The sequence below is a fragment of the Lycorma delicatula genome, chromosome 4 (genome assembly GCF_047948215.1).
Source record: "Lycorma delicatula isolate Av1 chromosome 4, ASM4794821v1, whole genome shotgun sequence".
NCBI lineage: Eukaryota > Metazoa > Arthropoda > Insecta > Hemiptera > Fulgoridae > Lycorma > Lycorma delicatula.
In genome coordinates, this window is record NC_134458.1 from 137,855,027 (window position 1) to 137,876,831 (window position 21,805).

General features: G+C 28.9%; 1 protein-coding gene across 2 annotated transcripts in view; it reads left to right on the forward strand.

Moving 5' to 3' along the window:
* The window catches only part of Gprk1 (G protein-coupled receptor kinase 1), a 384,903-nt gene that overhangs the window by 341,860 nt on the left and 21,238 nt on the right, over window positions 1–21,805 (forward strand). For both annotated transcript variants that reach the window (XM_075364235.1, XM_075364236.1), the window contains exons 10-15: window positions 266–407; window positions 1,279–1,453; window positions 6,468–6,568; window positions 8,406–8,568; window positions 11,991–12,159; window positions 19,539–19,783. In XM_075364235.1, coding sequence (XP_075220350.1) covers window positions 266–407; window positions 1,279–1,453; window positions 6,468–6,568; window positions 8,406–8,568; window positions 11,991–12,159; window positions 19,539–19,783 — 995 coding nt within the window. The remainder of the gene's footprint in view (window positions 1–265; window positions 408–1,278; window positions 1,454–6,467; window positions 6,569–8,405; window positions 8,569–11,990; window positions 12,160–19,538; window positions 19,784–21,805) is intronic.

Sequence of the window (21,805 nt, forward strand, 5' to 3'; positions counted from 1 at the left end):
ATTTTTTAATGCAAGTTAGCATTGTGGGAATGCATGAAAAAGTAATGTTAATTGTGCGGGCATGCAAAAACAATCAGTGTGCAGGAAATGAATGAACAAACTGTTACAAATGGATTAAGTTCAATATTATATTTTACTTGTAAGTTTTATAGAATGTGTTACTGTGATCTTTTAAAAATATATATAATGTGAATAAGTGAAATAATTATATGTGGGTAACTTAAAATTAAATTTAAGCTGAATCCTGCGTATTATTTTTTTTCAGGTTTGGAACATATGCATAGGAGATATATTGTTTATAGAGATTTAAAGCCTGCAAATATATTATTAGATGAACATGGTCATGTTAGAATCTCTGACCTTGGACTTGCCTGTGATTTTTCTAAAAAGAAACCACATGCTAGTGTGTAAGTAATGCGTTCTATGATTATTATTGTAATATTGATTAAATGTAGTTTAATTTATTTAACGGATCTGAAATTGTGTTAGCCACTGTCTTCATGTTGTTTGTTACAAAAAGATTTTTGTATTTTTACTTTTTACAGCATTTAACACTTTTTTTATAATTTTTTACACTGATCAAACATTTTTATAGTTTGGTAAATAGTTAAATAAAAAATGAAACCACTGTGTTGATTTTTACGTAAGATTAAAGTACTATGGTTTTTTTTATGAAGAAAAAATTTACCTTGTTATGAATTTACCTGAAAATTTTAATTTTCATTAAGTCGTGAACAGGATCAACAAAATTGATTATTTTGTAAAATATAATTGAACATAATTGAGTAATAATAGCTTATTATTCCAAGGAAAGAAGCCTGTTTTTATAATGAGTTATTAACTTCTGTAGTAAAATTTAATGGTCAGTTTAAAACTAAAAAAATTAGTTGTACAGGATATAAAATTAATGTCTCCTTTAACAGAGTTGATGCTGATTTTTGCTTTAAAACTAATGCTTTGTAGATGTATAAATTTTGTATAATGTTAGTTTATTCAGATGATCTTTGCATGTTTATATAAATAAATTCCCCCTGAACAACTTTTGATTACTTCAGTAGTATATTGTCTGCCCATTATTTTGTTTTTATCTGTAACTAACTTTAGTAGTGTTTTAATGGGAATTATGTTATTAACACAATTCCATATTTTGACTGGGGGTATACTGAGACTGATAAAGTTACAAACCATGACTACAGTCGTTGAAAGTGTCCATTCTTATTCAGTTATATATTAAAATATAAATGTGCATTAAAATATATATTTTTATGTTTTCTACAGAGGGACACATGGTTACATGGCACCTGAAGTATTATCTAAAGGAACTGCATATGATTCTAGTGCAGATTGGTTTTCACTTGGATGTATGTTGTACAAACTGTTAAAAGGACACAGTCCTTTTCGACAACATAAAACAAAAGATAAACATGAGATTGACAGGATGACTCTAACAATGGTAAGAAAAATATTTCTATATAATATAGAAATATATATAATAGAAACTATATTTGTATATTTTATATGTAAATTTTATATTTTTTTATATATTGAACTATTTATGTATATGTTGTGCCAGAGTTGCCCATTTTTCCGTTAGTTTCTTCCTAGTAATGATTATTTTATTATTTCTTTTTAATGTAGCGTAGATATTATTTAAAAATATATAAATTAATAATATTTTAAATATAATCACTGAAGTGTGTGAAAGTTTTTTACTTGATTTATCATCATTGTTTGCTTGCTGCAATATTTCAAAATGAAACTTATAAGATACCTAAAGCTGTATTTTCAAAGTTTGCACTTTGAAATTTACAAAAGTGAAACGAATCAGTATTTGTCTTTCTTTTTGGTGATGTACTCTAATGGGAATATTAACACTGCTTGGAACAGTTCAACGGATGATGTGTGGTGAAACCATTTCCTCAAATCATATAATCATAGAATCAAGTAAATCACATTGTTTTTTTGATTGTATAATGTATTTTTAAATAATGGGCAGGCAGGAGTAGGTTTCATAATGAACAAGAAGATAGGGAAGAGAATAGAGTATTTCAAAACGCATAGCGATAGAATCATTGTAATAAGGATAAAATCAAAACCTAAACCGACAACGATTGTTAACGTCTATATGCCTACAAGCGCCCATGATGATGATGAGGTAGAGTGTGTATACGAAGAGATTGATGAAGCAATTAAACACGTAAAAGGAGATGGAGATTGGAATGCAAGCATTGCAAAAGGCAAGGAAGGAAATAGAGTGGGTGAATACGGGCTGGGCAAAAGGAATGAAAGAGGGGACCGACTTTTAGAGTTTTGCACGAAGTATAATTTAGTAATTGCCAACACCCAATTTAAAAATCATAATAGAAGAATATACACTTGGAAAAAGCCAGGCAATACTGCAAGGTGTCAGATAGATTATATCATGGTTAAGCAAAGATTTAGAAATCAACTCGTTGACTGCAAAACTTACCCTGGAGCAGACATTGATAGCAACCATAATTTGGTGATAATGAAATGTATATTGGGGTTTAAAAGCCTGAAGAAAAGGTGTCAGATGAATCGGTGGAATTTAGAGAAGCTTGAGGAAGAGGAGGTAAAGAAGATTTCTGAAGAGGACATCACAAGAGGTATGAGTAAAAAAGATAAGGTAGAAAATGTAGAAGAAGAATGGGAGAATGTTAAAAAGGAAATTCTTAAATAAGCAGAAGCAAACTTAGGCGGAATAAAGAGAACTGGCAGAAAACCTTGGGTTTCAGACGATATATTGCAGCTGATGGATGAACGTAGAAAATATAAGAATGCTAGTGATGAAGAAAGTAAAAGGAACTATCGGCAATTAAGAAATGCTATAAACAGGAAGTGCAAACTGGCGAAAGAAGAGTGGATTAAATAAAAGTGTTCAGAAGTGGAAAGAGAAATGAACATTGGTAAAATAGACAATACAGGAAAGTTAAGGAGAATTTTGGGGTACATAAATTAAAATCTAATAATGTGTTAAAAAAAGATGGTACACCAATATATAATACGAAAGGTAAAGTTGATAGATGGGTGGAATATATTGAAGAGTTATACGAAGGAAATGAATTAGAAAATAGTGTTATAGAGGAAGAAGAGGAAGTTGAGGAGGATGAAATGGGAGAAACAATACTGAGATCTGAATTTAAGAGAGCATTAAAAGATTTAAATGGCAAAAAGGCTCCTGGAATAGACGGAATACCTGTAGAATTACTGCGCAGTGCAGGTGAGGAAGCGATTGATTGATTATACAAACTGGTGTGTAATGTTTATGAAAAAGGGGAATTTCCGTCAGACTTCAAAAAAAGTGTTATAGTCATGATACCAAAGAAAGCAGGGGCAGATAAATGTGAAGAATACAGAACAATTAGTTTAACTAGTCATGCATCAAAAATCTTAACTAGAATTCTATACAGAAGAATTGAGAGGAGAGTGGAAGAAGTGTTAGGAGAAGAACAATTTGGTTTCAGGAAAACTATAGGGACAAGGGAAGCAATTTTAGGCCTCAGATTAATAGTAGAAGGAAGATTAAAGAAAATCAAACCAACATACTTGGCGTTTATAGACCTAGAAAAGACATTTGATAATGTAGACTGGAATAAAATGTTCAGCATTTTAAAAAAATTAGGGTTCAAATACAGAGATAGAAGAACAATTGCTAACATGTACAGGAACCAAACAGCAACAGTAATAATTGAAGAACATAAGAAAGAAGCCGTAATAAGAAAGGGAGTCTGACAAGGATGTTCCCTATCTCCGTTACTTTCTAATCTTTACATGGAACTAGTAGTTAATGATGTTAAAGAACAATTTAGATTCGGAGTAACAGTACAAGGTGAAAAGATAAAGATGCTAAGATTTGCTGATGATATAGTAATTCTAGCCGAGAGTAAAAAGGATTTAGAAGAAACAATGAACGGCATAGATGAAGTCCTGCGCAAGAACTATCGCATGAAAATAAACAAGAAGAAAACAGAAGTAATGAAATGTAGTAGAAATAACAAAGATGGACCACTGAATGTGAAAATAGGAGGAGAAAAGATTATGGAGGTAGAAGAATTTTGTTATTTGGGAAGTAGAATTACTAAAGATGGACGAAGCAGGAGCGATATAAAATGCCGAATAGCCCAAGCGAAACGAGCCTTCAGTAAGAAATATAATTTGTTTACATCAAAAATTAATTTAAATGTCAGGAAAAGATTTTTGAAAGTGTATGTTTGGAGTGTCGCTTTATATGGAAGTGAAACTTGGACAATCGGAGTATCTGAGAAGAAAAGATTAGAATCTTTTGAAATGTGGTGCTATAGGAGAATGTTAAAAATCAGATGGGTGGATAAAGCGACAAATGAAGAGGTATTGCGGCAAATAGATGAAGAAAGAAGCATTTGGAAAAATATAGTTAAAAGAAGAGACAGACTTATAGGCCACATACTAAGGCATCCTGGAATAGTCGCTTTAATATTGGAAGGACAAGTAGAAGAGAAAAATTGTGTAGGCAGGCCACGTTTGGAATATGTAAAACAAATTGTTAGGGATGTAGGATGTAGAGGGTATACTGAAATGAAACGACTAGCACTAGATAGGGAATCTTGGAGAGCTGCATCAAACCAGTCAAATGACTGAAGACAAAAAAAAAAAATGTATTTTTACAGATTCATATATGCATCTAACATCCCATGTTTCCATTTCCTTGGTTGTTTGAGACACATTTGTATCAATTGTATTTGGTAAAATTTCTTTACATCATTCAGAACAGCCACTTCCCCACCACAAGGTCTTAATGGTGGATTATAAACCCCAAATACATGTTTAACCTCAAATTCTGTCATCATAATTTATTCTAGGAGTATTAATTAGGATTTTTAATGTACTGGTTTCTGTTTCCTTCTGCATTCTAATGCTGTTGAACACTTGCTTTCTCTGTCTTTCAAGACAATTTCTCACACCAAGAGCAATAGAGCGTCCTAACCTAAACAATCCAGTTATATACTTTATGCACAGTTATCTGATAAAATAAAGTGTAGTTGTGTCATAAATAACAATTAATATATCAAAGATTGCATAGTTAACTTTACTAATTAAATTAATTTATTAGTTTAATAAAAAAAATTGTTGAGTTATGGTATTATGGAAACTATTGAATCAGTTAAGATTTAAATTAAAAATAATTTTAGCAAATTTAATTTATACCAAGCAGTTGAGTCTTATATATATATATATAAACTGTTGTTCATACTAGTTACTTAGAGGTCTGCCGAGTTCATTGGTAGAGTGATAGCATCTTAACCTTCCTTACTGAAGGTCTCTGGTGTGAATCCCAGTCAGATCTGACATTTTTTTTAATATGCTTCAAAATTTTCATCTTATATCTCCATGCAAAAACTTCATGCTGTTTACTGAATTAAAAACATCTGACAAAAAAAGAAATAAAAAGAATTAATTCCTAGATATTACTTTCTTTTCTTATTTTTTCATTACTTTGATCTGAAAAAGTCACTAAATGATCTCAGAAGGAAATTGATTATGAAGTATTCTTAAATAACTGAATATTATATGTTTAAACAAACTGTGTATGGTAAAATATGTAATTGAAAATTGTCATTGGCTTGAAGACTGATACAGAGTGAAAGAGTTTGATGTAAACCTTTAAATGAACCATTTTTAGGTTTCCTAAATATTCTATTATTCTTTGTTGGCTGTAACTGTCTGAGCATTTTTTAAAGAACAAATTTTTCTTTCACAAGTGATATGTAAGATATTATAAACTTAAGCATAATTGCTAATGCCATTAAAATGATATCACGTTCTTCAGTTTTGAAGAATGTGTGATAAAATTTATTTTTACTTATGTATAAACTTTAAGGTTACTTATTGTTTATTTATAAACTAGCTTATTTAAATAAAAATATATAAATTAATTTTATGTAGTTGTGCAATATGATGTTGACTATTATAAAACATAACTCCTATAAAACAAAGATTCGTATCTGAGCAGAACACATTCATTTATATGTTGTGTTTTAATAATTTATAATTTTAAATGAAGTGATAGAGTACAGCTTTTTATAGTGATTTAAAAAAATAATTGTCAAAATGTACAGTATGTAAATAACTAATGTTACATTTCCTGAAAGAATAAATATTATGTATTAGGCTATAGTCAACTATTGGATTCAAAATGCTAAACTTTATTTAAGAAAAACTGTTAATTTTTATTTAGTGGTAAGATTGAGTTGTCAGGTCATTTATAAGTAAAAAACATACCTGTTCTCATATATATATATATATATATATATAGAGCATTGTGCATATTCACCTACAAATATGCATAAGAGTTTACATTCTTATGGTGTTTATTCAACTATAAATTTGTTTATTCGTGTACCCAATATTTGCATTTTTTGTTTTGTAATCTTTACAAAGAACTTTGTTTCTTTTTTATTTTATTGCAGAATGTTGAATTACCTGATTCATTTTCAAGAGAGCTACGTATGCTTCTAGAAGGTTTGCTTCAAAGAGATATTTCAAATAGACTTGGGTGTCGTGGAAATGGGTAAGTGAAACTGCTATCATGTTCATTTTTTCTTCTTTATTGTACTACCATAATTTTCTGCTGGACCGCTGTAGACTAAACATCTATAATAAAGCTATAATAAATGCTTATAGGCTTCATAACCTGACTCATGGTACATTATAAAGAAAAGTTTTCTTAATTAAGTATTAAACAAGTTTTTATCGTACAATTGTGCCTTTGCATACAATGAAACCATGATAATTTGAATTAATACGGTCTAAGCTTGTGTTGTGATTAGGGGGGGGGGGGGGGGGGTGGAGTTGCAAAGTTGATTTGTGGTATGTATATTTATGGTAATATTTTATAAAGAATATTCTTTTCCTTTGAGTGTTACTATGCTACTACAGACCATGAATTGAAAACTGTTAAATTTCTTTACAGAAAAAATTTTCTGGTAGTTTAGGTAGTTTATTAGTTTAAACTAATATTATGATGGGTTGAGAATAAACCTCTTATGGTTTTACAACTCTTGATCTCAGAGAGCAGTATCTTAGAAAATAATTAAATGCTAATAGTTGCTCTTAAGTAGTTCTTTCGACATGCAGGGCTGCATGCTATAGTAGACAGGTAGCAGCCACTTACCAAAAGCCACTAAAGTAATCAATGCAGTTTGCTAACAAACACAATTATAAAGTCCTGTTAGATGTTTTCGTATCTAATCTCTTACATCCACACCTTTTTTCGTTTTGCATCTGTTTTGCTGGGATTTGTAGCACACCATAGATTTATTGTTCCCTAATAAAAATTGAATTGTACAATAATAATTTAAAGAACAGTCAGTCAGTACATTTATTTTGTTTATAATCATTCTTTAATGAAAAATTATGCTTAAAAAAGAGAGATATAAACATGAGTAATTTTCAGGATTGACAAAGAAGAGATTTTACATTATATTTATTATATAACTGACGCAGGAATCACAGAATTAAGTTTTAAAGCCTTGATATGCTGCTAGGCAAAAAATCAGGGGAGTAGTTTTGTTAAGTAACCTTTGATTAGTGATTGAAGAATCGTGAAGACAATGTTTGAATTAGTTATAGTAGCAAAAATCTTATGGAATGAACATGTTAAGTAGAAATACTTTGCAAAGCCAAGTTAAGTATACAAGCCCTTCATCATTATAAAGGTTAAAAGAGGAATAATTATAATAAGAAATATTACTTAAAAATTATTAATAAAGATTTTTATGACTGGATGGAACAGTTTTGTCACACACTGGACTTCACAAGTTTCCCTCCAATCATCCTAAGTCCACTTTCATTAATTATGAGAGATTGTTGCATTTGATATTCAATTTTTTTCACTACTGCCATTTTTTAATTTTAAAATTAATATCTTTCTTATGTGTATCAATAATAAGAGAAAAAGAAAATTACCTCTCTAAGTTTCAGTAATGATAAATGAAAACTTTTATGAACATGCATTCTAAACTTATGAGTATTTTATTTTTTTGAGTAGATGTTTAGGTTATTGGACTATTTCTAACGTGATTAAACTTGTTAGCCGGTTGATGCAGTACTAACCTGTAGAAATCTGATATCAGGGACAATTCTTGATACACCTGGATCTGCTACACCTACCATTTCATCTGTCTCATCTTATTTAATTGTGTATATCCAAGATTGTAATTAGAAAAAAATTATTTTGGGGTGTTTATCTTTTTGAAATCACAATGGCAATTTTATGAAATTTTATTGTTTTACTTAGAATAAGTTAAAATTATGCAATGTACTTTGCTCATACACTTACTACGTGTAATAATTTCTCATTATATAGATAAATGCTGCATTAAGTTTTTTTTTGTTTTTTTCTACAGTGCAGATGAAGTAAAAGAACATGCATTTTTTGCTGGTATGGACTGGTTGCAAGTATATAGTCAAAAGTATACACCACCATTAATACCGCCGAGAGGAGAAGTAAATGCTGCTGATGCTTTTGACATTGGTTCATTCGATGAAGAGGATACTAAAGGCATCAAGGTATTTTTGATGTCTAAATGCTTTATCAAAAAATTTTTCTCTTTGTTATCAAGTGTAGATATGATAAGTATTTTTATATTACTTTTGTATGATGTATGCATATGTAATATGTATGTATACACTACAAAAAAATATATTTTTATTATAAAATATATTTTTACTACAAAAAATCAATATACTTTATATATACTAATTTTTGCTTAATAAAAGCCACCTATGAACATAGCAAGATTAATATATAAAATTTACCAATTTATATAATACTTTCCAAATCTATGGATTTGTCAGTTAAATAAAGTAGTAAATATCAGGCTATACATTACCAGTGGTACACATACGCTCTGATAGTTATCATGACTAACTGTTTAGATGTGTATTAAGGAGACATGGAAATAACCAATGAAAATTGAATTTGTCATATGATTTGGAAGTAGCTGCCTGATGTATCACTAGTCAACACACCATTCCTTATGCTCATGAAACATCAGTTGCTGTTGTCATGGTTTTTTTCAAAGTAGTGCTGATTGAGAAGAAAGTTTGGTATCTTTAGTGGCTAATAATAAACATCAGAATTTGTATGAAATTTTGCTTTCTTTTAGGAAAAGCAGCTGCTGAACTATTTAAATGCTTCAGGAGGCTATTAAGGAAGTAGCTATAAGACAACATGAATATATATTTAAGTATAGATATATAAATTATATAGTATAAATAAAGTATATAAGTATAAATAAATAGTATAAGTATAAGTATAGTATAAGTATAAATAAAGTATAGTATAAATATATAAAGTATAGTATAAATATATATATATTTAAGTATATATTTAAGTAGAGCTGCATATATTTATGTATCTTTAGTTGCTGAAATAATGGGTGAAAAAATTTATTTCAAAGATTTTAATACATTCAGTACTGAGCACTTGCAGGCATGTGGTCTATGCATGAAACCTGCTGACCACGCATATACGTGTCGCAGTACAGCGACTTTTCTGTCTCTACTGGTTGGGGTCAGCATGTTACTGTTGACTTTGTATCGTAGCATAAATTAGTGTACCAGGAACGTTAATATTTTGTTACTGTGCAGTACATTGAATTGGTTTTTTTAATGGAATTTTAAATTTGGGTGAACTTTCATCAGTTCTGAAAGAGGATAGATTTATTTGATAAATTATTTATATTTTAGTTAGTATTGATTAGGCAGTTATGTTTTACATTTATTTTATAATTATATATTGATACTGTTATTTTCATTGAGATTAATATTTTTTGGTGATTATATCTTTTATAATAAAATATACATTGTGTTCTCATTTTGTGTTTAAAATGTAAATAGTATACTTACTTTACTTGTTTGTCAGATCTGTTGTAAAAGTTTGGAGGAATTCACGTAAAAACTAATTTTCAGGCCATAAACAAGTCAGATAACAGATGTAATTAAACTGTAAATCAGTGATTCCCAATCTGCACCACAAGCTCCCCGGGCACCCATAGTCTCTTCACAGGGGTGCCACAAAATATTCTAAAAGCTTCATAATTAATTGAACCAAGACATTTATAATTATTAATTTAATGTTAGTAAAGTAAAAAATAATGAAGATATACAAGTTTTATTTATTTTTATCTCTTACTTACAAGTAGTCATACTTTTACCTAGGTAGCACACCATGGAAAAATTTTAATTGAAAAAGGGTGCTGTGACTCAGAAAAGTTTGGGAACCACTGCTGTAAATTAATGTAACTGATACAAAAGTAAAATAAAAAATTCTAAATCAGTTATTGATATATGGAATGAATTGAGGATTTATTTAACACAGACTTTTTATAAGTAAATATCTCAAACTTACATTATTCTTTTTTCATAAAGCGAAGAAATAAATTATCTTTATCTAATTAAAAGACTAGAAAATTAGTTAAATTAATTCCCAGCATGAACAAGAAATTTATGAATACTTTCAAAAACGCACAAGTGAGTGTTCAGCACGGACGGTATAAATCCAGTGCTTTTTTGTCTTCTGTGCATGCCATGTGCTAGCGCATTTCTTTGTTTAGAATTTTTCAAATCTTTTTATATTTCAAAACAAATAAAAATATTGATAACTAGTATATTTAAGCGAATTAAAAAGAAAAAAAATTTCAGCATGGAGGGTTAATACATAAATGAAAAGTAAGTGAATGTGTTAAAGACATTAGTTATTAGTTACACAATGGATGGTGACTAATGTTTATGTAATTTTCATGTTTCAAACAAGGAGAAACTTCATTTCAAGATCAAGCAAAAAAATCTGGCCAACCTTCAACTAATCAATATGACAAACTTTTAAAAAGATTTGCTACATAATCAGAGAAGATTATCTTTTGACTGTTAATGAAATTTTTGAGATGAGTTTCTTAGTCGGAGTTGATAACTAACTAGTCTTTTGTTGCTAACAAAAGATATGGAAATGAACTTTATTCTTTGTTTATTGACAAAGGATAAAAACAAAAATTTGAATGTTCGTCATGATTCGGTAAACTTTTTTCTAAAACTAGAACTAGAGATTATATTTGATTCACTATAGTTAAACCTGGTAACAACAAGAAAATCACCTGGAACCCAGAAACAAGAAAATCAAGATAAAGTAAAGAGTCAAATTTATTAAAATCCAGGAAGCCTTGATAAGTCAATTTTAAGACCATACTGATTTGTTTTTCAGTGTTAACAGAATCATGTACAAAGAATTATTTCTTCCTGGATAATCTATAAATCAACAATTTTATTTGGAGGTTTTGAAAATATTACATGATAATATGGGAAGAAAACAACCAAACATGATGTGGAACTGCAGTAAATGGATCCTGCACTATAACATTGGCTCTGTTTATAGAGTCTTGAATTGAATGTCCAGCAATTTTTAGCAGAAAAACACATGACATTTCTCCTTATTTGCCAGATCTCATACCTAAAATCCTGATGGTGACCTTTTACTGCGTTGTTTTAAAACCGAATAGAAGGGAAGCATTTTGCTGAAATTGGTAACATAAAAACTTTGCAGGACTTGAGCTACACTAGCACAGGAAAAATGTTACCAGCAGTGTTAAAAATGCTAGAACAGTGTGATGTATGTAATCAAAAAGAGAATATTTTAAAGATGATTAGATAATAAGTTTTTAAAGCTTCTTAAACTATTTATGATAAATTATAATTTTTGGTAATGATGCATAAAAAAAAATTGGGCCCCCCTTTAATATACTTGTACACAATTTTTTTTTCAAAGATTTTTAAGGTATTATTATTATTATTTTGTGTTACCTAATGCTGAACTCTTGTAATACAAAAAATTTCATTTTATGTGAATTTTATGTTTTGTCTGATTTATTTCTTTAAGTGTTGCATCTTTATTGTTTATATTTAGCATTTAATTTATATTTTCTGGAATTTGGTAGCTTACTGATGCAGATCAGGATTTATATAAAAATTTTCCACTCGTCATATCAGAGCGGTGGCAAAATGAAGTCGCAGAGACTGTCTTTGAGACAATCAATCAAGAAGCAGATAAAGTTGAACATAAAAGAAAAGCAAAACAAAAGCAGAGATTTGATACAGATGAAAAAGGTATATTTTTTTATTTAAACAAAATTTTTCAGGTGAAATAAACACACGCAATATGTGATTCATACAAAAAATTTACATAAAAACATTCTTGATGAGATGTTAAACCTCTGTATGCTGGCTTGATAAAAAGATCTTTCTTAAATATAGTTAATCAAGTACCTATATTATTAATCACATTATTACATTCATGACTGCTTATTGAAAACCATCTTTCTTAGTAACCATAAAGTGCACTACACTAAATATATTAAATTATTTCCTTCCTTTTCTTAAATCTTAATTCATGAAAAGAAATAAACACATTCCTTCCCTGTTCTGAAAACCTTTTTTTATACTAATATGTTTATTTGGTGTCTTAGTTACTTAATCATGTAATTCTAGATAAATAAATGCTTCAACTTGTATATATTATAATATCATATCTCAATATTTTATTTACCATTTTCTTAAGTTTAATTAATGTCATTAATTTTTATTAGGTTCAATTTTTACTTATCTTGAAATGAATTTCCTATCTGTAATAATTTGGCCGATTCACTGAGAAGAGAAAGTAAATATAAACAAACATTCAGCTTTGTTTGCTTGTATTTGTGATTAGTCTTGTCCATTAGAATCTATGTCAAATACTAGTTCATTTATCACTTTTTACCATTCACTATATGATTTATTGCATAACATCTTATGTATAAAAAGTACAATTAGACTGTTTGTTGTTTTGTGAGTGTTGTTTTGTTTCTTGTTTTTGTACAGCCAGTGTTTGTAATGAACTGAATAAAGGTATTGATTGTAGGCCTAAGCAATAACTTGCATTTCACTACATTCGACATGTTGATGTTATAACAATATATTTGACTAAATGAAGGTGTCCAAATCCTACTTCACTCTTTTTCTTATAATCATGGAATGCTGATTATTTTTGAGATTATGCTTTTTATTACTTAAAAAAATCTCTCTTCTAATACATCTACTTTGTCTTTAAGTACTCCATTTTTATGTTGTTTCCTTCATGGAATAAACTGTCCATTCATGGAATAAACTGGATTTTTCATCTTAATTTTATCATCCAAAACTTCTCTTACAAAGGAAAGATACTACTTTTAATATAATTTTAATTTTCTATTATTGAATGAATAGTTTAGTAAGTGTTTTTTTTTTTTTTTTTTTTTAATTACTGGCTAAAAATTGCTTTCGTGATAAATGTTATCCTCACACTGGCTGAGTTGGCAGCCATGATGATACATTTTTGTATTATGTTGTACCTCACTCATTTAATTTCAATAAATGATAATCTGAAAAACTTCCTGTATACAAGTAACATTTTGTTATTCTAAAAACAAAGTTTCATTATTAAATTTTAATTGTTGGTCACAGGAAATCATTAATATTTTGACTTTGAATACTATATCTGTATCTGAAATTAATTTTACTTTGATAACAATAGTCAACACAAAATTTGTATCTAACATGTTACACAATTTTTCTCACTGTAGTTTGGGTGCTGATTTAAAATATGCCATTGAAATTGTGTTACCACATAAATGTTTTACGTAAATTGTAATTTGTAAAAATTTTTATAATAAACTCATTTTAATCACCTATTAATTACAATTAAGAATATTTTCTGTATTTCTACTTTTAAACAATGTGTGCATACATGCTTAATAAAGAAAAAATAAATATATACACTGTATCATGAGAAGTAGACATGTATAAACATGTCTGTATATTGACATCATACAGACATCTGCTGTTGCTTACTGCAGAGCTTAAAATCTTATTCAGTCTAGCTTCACTTTCTATACTGTTTGTTGTGTTTCACAGAGTTATTATTGTTTTGCTATATTTTCATCAGTTCTTTATAATACAAAGATGATTTTTCTCATTTTTATTGGCTTCTGCAAAAATTCATGGAAGTTCAAATCATCCAGACCATATTTGTTATGTCTGTGGTAAATTTACATCTAAATCTCAAAGAAAGACTATTTCTGAATCGATAAAAACATCTTATAAATTTTGTTTTGATTGTGCACTCGGGAATCAAGATGAAATCTGGGTGTCTCGTGTTATTTGCATATCAACTCTAATGGTTGAAGGGGAAATGCTGAGCCTTACCATTTGCTGTATCGATGGTTTGGCGTGAACCTAAGCACCACTTCACAGACTGCTACTTTTGTATGACAAATGTATTTGGATTTCAAAAATAGGAAGTTCATAAAATATGCAGATATATCCTCAGATCTAAAGCCAGTACCACATGGAGAAGGGTTACCCGTACCTGTACCACTATCTAATCCAACATTGCTAGAACAATTTGAAATGAATGATGTAGAGTATGTTGAAGAATTTTCTTCGTGTATCTGATGAGGAATCTCCTCATTTAATTCAACAATATGAACTTAATGATTTAGTTTGTAATTTAAATTTATCAAAGCAGCAAGCTGAACTTTGGGGCTTAGACTGCAACAGTGTTAGCAGAAAAAAACAAAAGTTACTACATTTAGAAAACAGAATAAAACTATTTCAACTTATTTTACTATGAAAAATTCATTTTGCGTTTCTACTGATGTCGATGTCCTGATGAAAGAGCATCAGGTCATATCAGAATGGTGTTTTTTTTATTGACTTTTCTAAAGTTAGCATGAAAATGTGGCAAGTTTGCAGTGATCTGAAAGTTGTTGCGTTACTTCTTGGATTACAAGGTGCTTTACAAAATATTGTTGTTTTCTTTGTCTTTGGAGTAGCCGTGATACAAAAAGTCATTACCAAGTAAAGAACTGGCCAATGCGACAGAACTTTGGGGTTGGTGAAAAAGTGTAAAGCATTTATCATTAATTGAGAATGGTTAAATCATACTGTTGCCACTTAACATAAAACTCAGACTCATGAAATTTTTATAAAGGTATTAGACAAAGATGGACCAGGATTTAATCATTTAAAAAAAAGTTTTAGTAAATTGAATGATGGTAAGCTCAATGATGGGGGGGGGGGTTTATATTTCAGTCTGCAAATCAAGAAACTGCTTAAAGATTCAACTTTTGATGGTAAACTTAATGAATGTGAACAAGTTGCGTGGAAGTCCTTCAAAGACGTTTTTAGGATTTTTTAGGCAACAGAAAATATGAAAACTATGTTTTATTGGTTAATAAGGTGTTAGAAATCTACAAACTTTTAGGATGTAGGATGTCTTTGAAAATTCATTTCCTACAAGTTCACCTAGACTTTTTTCCCAAAAATTTATGCTCTGTCAGCGATGAGCATTTCTATCAGGATATTCTGATCATGGAGCATCAGTACCAAGAAAGATGGAATCCTGGAATGATGGGTGATTATTGTTGGTTTTTCTTCAGAGACACTGATCAAACATCGTACAAGCGAAAAGGTTTGCTAGGGTATTTTAAAAACTAAAGATGAGACAGTTCCAATGATTTAAACTTTTAGAAACTCTTATTTTAAAATTTAATATTTTAATTTGAAATACTTCAATATAAGTATTTCAATTTATCTATGCTTGAATAAATATAAATTTAGTTGGTTTAAACAAATTTTAAATGAATACACATAATAACATTTTTTTTTTAAATATTGATTTCACAGTGATTGCATCTATTGATAAATAAATTGTATGTCACATATTACAAAAATTACACTTATTATTAACAGTTTTGAATTCAGAACCCAAAAATTAGTTAAAATCACCATGTACAATTCCAGATATGTGAAAGAAAAATTTTTGTCAGCTATTGTAATAATTTAGCCTGTTTTAAAGCTTGCAAAAAGTGCTAAAAGGCTTTTTCTGACTTGTAATTTGGGTGGTTTTCATGCTTTCTTTGACATTTAAAAAAAGATTTGTGTACATACATAGTAATTATATCATCTGTCATATTTAACTGAGCTATCAGATATGTTATGTGTGTGTTTATTATATTTGCAAATATACATTTAATTTAGATTTGTCTTTATTTTATACTCGTATATTTTTTTAAAGTGTTTGTATTCCTATAATTATTTCTGAATTTAAAATTATGGTAATTTATGTAAATTTTATCTTTTAGTTTGTAAATAAAAGCTGTAAATAAATGTTTTAAAATAACAATTAACATCTCATTTATTATAATAACACTGGTTAACATAAAATTTGGAACTGAAAAGGGAGTAGGTGTTCTGTATTTTATATGCTGAATCTGAATATGTATTCCGAAACAATCCATCATGTAACGTTCTTAGATTATAACCCCTTAAATTTATTTGTTCCATCATTTGTGGAAAAATCAATACAAATAAGTTAGTACGTCTGTATGTTTGCTTATTCACATCTGATTTATGTTGTGATGCGTGCTGTAGACCTATATTAGATGCATAACTGTCGAATGATGTCATTTCATGTTAAGCCAGACATGTCAGTCAGTCAAGTAATGAGTAATTCAACTTGATGAAATTTTCTTCAGTATGAGTTCAGCTCTTGGTGTGACTTGCTGTGTTCTTTAGTTGTGACACTGGTTTTATCATATACATATTATAAAGATTGTTTCATAAGCAATGCCATAAATTTATTGAAAGATTTTTATGACATAACAGCTTTTGGAATTATTTTATTAAACATCAGAATTTGTTAATTTTGTGTGTGTGTGTTTTTGCACTTTGTTTTATTACACTCCATGATGAAACAATTTTATGAAGTATTTTAAATTAATACTTAATTATTTTTATAATTAAGTATTTCTGCATATTTCAGATTACTTTCATTCATTAAAACATTTTGAATTTTACAATGAATAAAAATCAAGCTTGTAAAAATTTTCAAAATATTTTTGTTACGTTTGCGAAGAATTCACCACAAAAAGTCAATGAAAACCAGTATAGAATTTGCTGAAAACTGCTTACAAACATTATTTTGGCCGTCCCTTGGGAGATCAAGATCCCTGGCTAAACATGTAGCATGCATCAAGTGCTACGTTAAACTAACCCAGTGGTTAAAATGAAAAAAAGAGCATTTGCCTTTTGGTGTACCTATGATTTGGCGAGAGCCTACTATTATGATGACTGCTATTTTTGCTTAACAAATGTTACTGGTTTCAATTCAAACAGTAAAGTCAGTATTGCGTACCCAAATGTTCGTTCAGCTATGAAACCAGTACATAGTGGTGTTGATTTACTGATTCCAATCACTCCAACTTCTTGGAAAGAAATTTCTGTTTCTCCAGAAGGCTAAACTGATAATTCCCCAACTTCAATAGATATTAATTTCATTCCAGTAGAATCAAATACTGAATCTCATGTCTTCACACAAGCAGAGCTGAGTGATCTAATTAATGACTTGTATTTGTCAAAACAACATGTAGAACTCCTAGGTTTACATCTTAAAGAATGGATTTTATTAAACAAGGATATTAAAATTTCAGTATATAGAAATCGAAATGAAAATTTACTGAAATACTTTAGAAGAGATGGTTTAATTTGTTCCTGCCATGATTTTAGGGGGCTAATGTCTGAACTGGACATTGAATATGTTATTCATGATTGGCGTTTATTTATAGGCTCATTAAAAAGAAGCTTAATGGTAATGAAGTTGCATAACTCGAATAAGTTTTCTTCTATATCAGTAGCACATGTGTTAGGAATGAAAGAAACATATGAAAGTACGACAAAAATTTTAAAAGCTAATTAAGTGAACATTCGTGGCGAATCATTGCTGACCTGAAAGTGATAGGGCCTCCTCTGTCTCCAGAGTGGCTTTACAAAATATATGTGTTTCTTGTGTTTGTGAGATAGTTGGGTTACAGATAAACACTACGCAGTTAAAGAATATACAAAAAGAAATCAGTTTACCCCCAGGAAAGGAAAATTTTGTCAATATTCCCCTTGTTGAAGCAGATCGTGTATATTTTACCACCTCTACACATAAAACTAGGCCTGATGAAAAATTTTGTAAAAGCATTAGATAAAGATGGAGATGGCTTAAATATTTATCTGAGATTTTTTTCACAATTAAGTGAAGCCAAATTAAAAGAGGAAATATTCATCGGGCCGCAAATAAAAAAATTAATTCGTGAAAATATGTTTGACAGTAAACTGAATCCTAAAGAACTAGCAGCATGGTCATTCAAAGATGTCCTTACTGGTTTCCTTGGAAACAAAAAAGCTGGAAACCATGATCAGCTTATAAATGAACTCTTAGTGAACTACAAAACTTTAGGCTGCAGAATGTCATTGAAAATTCATTTTTTACATTTTCTTGGACTTTTTCCCTTTAAACTTGGATGACATCAGTGATGAACAATGAGAAAGGTTCCACAAAGACATATTGCTGATGGAACAACCGTTATCAAGGCAGATGGGAAGAATCTATGATGAGTGACTACTGCTGGATGATAAAAAGAGAAGACTTCACTGAACATAAAAGGAAAATAAGAAAAAAGGAATTAAGAAAACATAAATGTCTGCAAAATAAAGGTAGGAATTTTAATTGTGATTATTATTATTTTTGTATTCTATTATTTAAGAAGTTTCTGAATATTTGAAAGAGTCATAACTAAAAATCTGAGGGTGATGAAGAAAAACTTATTTCATTTTAAGATTCAGCATAAAAAATACATTCTATCTAGTTCACATACTTATAACTCAGTTCCAAATTATTATTATTTTTTTTTTTTTATGTTGACGTGTAATTCTTAATAATTTGCGGCTTTTTCTTAGCCATGATAATTTTATTATGTAACCTATATTTTTATGTTTAAAAAATAAGGAAGTCTTTTGTAAAATTCAATGAATTTTCTTTAGATTAAATATGCATACTAAGTGCTAAATGATGAAAAAGACTACTGTGGCAACAATGGATGGTTGACCAGGGGTCGTGAAGTGTTACCATATGTATTTATGTGTTTCATATTATAAACTATTTTGCTGACTGATTAGAGATAATATATATAATGCATAGTTTCCCACAGAAAGTTGTACATGAATACATAGTTCTGTACTTGTGTCTCAATTTTTCTTTTGCAGTGATGCATAAACTGACTAACAAGTCTGTTTCTTTTTCAAAGTAATGATATTAATTTTACTTCCAGTTCCCATGATTAACAGATCAAAGATGTCACTTGTAGAGCTGAATATAACATACGTTTCAGCAGGTTTAGTGTGCTGATGTGCAATCATGTATTTAAAGAAACAAACAAACTTAGTGAAGAAGGCAATGGGAAACCATTTCTCTTTCCTTTATAAGCCTGGCATGGGATGCTTGTTCCTGGGTGACTAGATGTCATAACCATTATGGTTATGGCATGTAACATGCATTCATAATAAATTTAGTAACAGTTATATAACTATTTAATTTATATATGTATATTTAATTAATTTATTAAATTGTATAATTCTAATTTCAGAGTCTGATTGTATTCTACATGGTTACATTAAGAAATTAGGTGGTCCTTTTGCATCAGCATGGCAAACACGTTATGCTAAATTATATCCAAATAGACTTGAACTGCATCCAGAAAGTGGTAATACAAAACCAGAGTTGATTTTTATGGATCAGTTAGAAGAGGTTTCAGGTGATCTTATCACTGTTAAAAATGAGCAGTGTATTGTTCTTCGAACTGCTGTTGCCAAAATTGTTCTCACAAATCCGGTCAGTTTATTCTTTTTTTGTTTTTACATATATTAATTTTTACTGTATTTATATTGATACTGTCTATCATTATCATAATTAAAATGATGTTAATAGTTTTAAAATAACCTTTTTAATCTGCAATTGTAATAATCTATATTTAATAAATTTTGAATATTTTTGAGGTTAGTTTGAAATGAGTTTTTCTGTAATAATTTTTTGTTTTGTAGACATTAAGTAAATATCACAAACTATTTAAATACCTGACTTTTTTTTTTCTTGTTGTGAAAGATGATTATAAAACAGTAGTGAATATGTAGAAAATGAAGTAGATATATGTTTACATATATTGGGATGGTTAATCTTTTCTGTTAATTTTTTTAAAATCCAACCTGCCCTTAATTTTTATTGTTTACCCTACCTTTTGTTTGGTAGTATTGCAGAAAGTGATCTTATGAAATTTATTGTATTGCTTTTTGAATTATAAAAGACATCAATTTTAAAAATTTACAATATATTTAGACATCTAATTAAATAAGTTTTGAGTTATAAATTGTCTTTTGTTATGTACATTAAAATTACTGCATTCTAAAATGAACTACAACACTTTGTAGTAATCTTTTTTTTACTCAGATCAACCTATGCTATTTCAAGTCATTTATTTTCTGCACAATAAACTCATTTTCATTTCTACTCTAATGGAATATATTTTTACTAGTATTGTAATTGGAATTTTTATTTACTCATTCAGATTGCCTTTTTCTCATTTTATTTCTAATTTTTAACCAGGACGTGTATGTGTAACTTATGAACAGTCTGTGTCCTAATTACAAACACTTTGTTATTTTTATGCTATAATATAATTGAGAAGTAATATGTCAGTAAATAATTATATTGAGATGAGTAAATTTTTTTTTAATAAATCATGAGTTGTTTGTATGATCATTATAAATTTCAATATAATGCTTCTTAACTTTTCAGTATTTCATATTTTCCAAATGGTTGCCATAAAGGTCACATAATGGCAAGTTAGACTGAGAAAAAAATAGTATGCCAAATAGAATCTGTATTTTACATTACTTGACTTTAAGAACTGATTTAAAAATACTGACCATTGGCATTTCATTCGTAATTCCTTTTCCTCTTTTTTTGAGTTGTTATTGACTTAAATAAATAAAGTAGGCATCCACATTATAAAAAGGAATTGTTTCCAATCTAGCTGATCTTTAATTCTAGGAAAATTCTATTAATATGGACAAGATGTAAGACTAGCTATGATCTTCCTTTGTTGACTGAACTCTATTTATTATTTTTTATAACTGTTTGCAGGCTGAGAGCTGCGCACAAGTATATACAAAATTCTGTGCAAATTTAATAAAACAAAATTATCATGTCATCCATTATAGTTATTATTATTGTATTATTAATTTAAACATTGTATTGAATTTTTTTATATTCACATTACTTTAAAAAGTTTCTTATAATGAAAATATTTAGTGATTGTATCTCTTGCCTACTTTGTGATAACTCATCCAGCTAGCATTATTATTTTTGCTTTATGTGATATGGCCTAAACAAAAATTGGTGGCAGTTTGCCCACCAATTTGTTTCACCCACTCAAGGGTTAAAACATTTTTAGAAATTGATTTTTTATTTATTTTTTCTATTTATAAATTCAGCATTAAAGGTTTTAATGATAGCCATAAGCATTCTAATTTAATTTTACAAAACTCGATAATTTGAATTTTTTTAATAATCTAAATTTATAAATTTCATGGCTTTATCAGAAAAGTTATGCAACTCTGACTACCAAGGGTTTCACTCTCAGTAGACTGTGTAGAAGGATAATTAAGTGGAACATTAAAATATATATATAAAAAATTATTCTACTCTTTGAGTAAAATTTTGAGATGGGTGGTGGGATCCATAGAGATTGTATTTTGCATACTCTTAACCAATTGTAACAAGATTAAGTAGCATCAATGAAACATATATAGAAATCATCGTAACAGAATTTCAACCAGTCTGGAGATATCAAGCAAA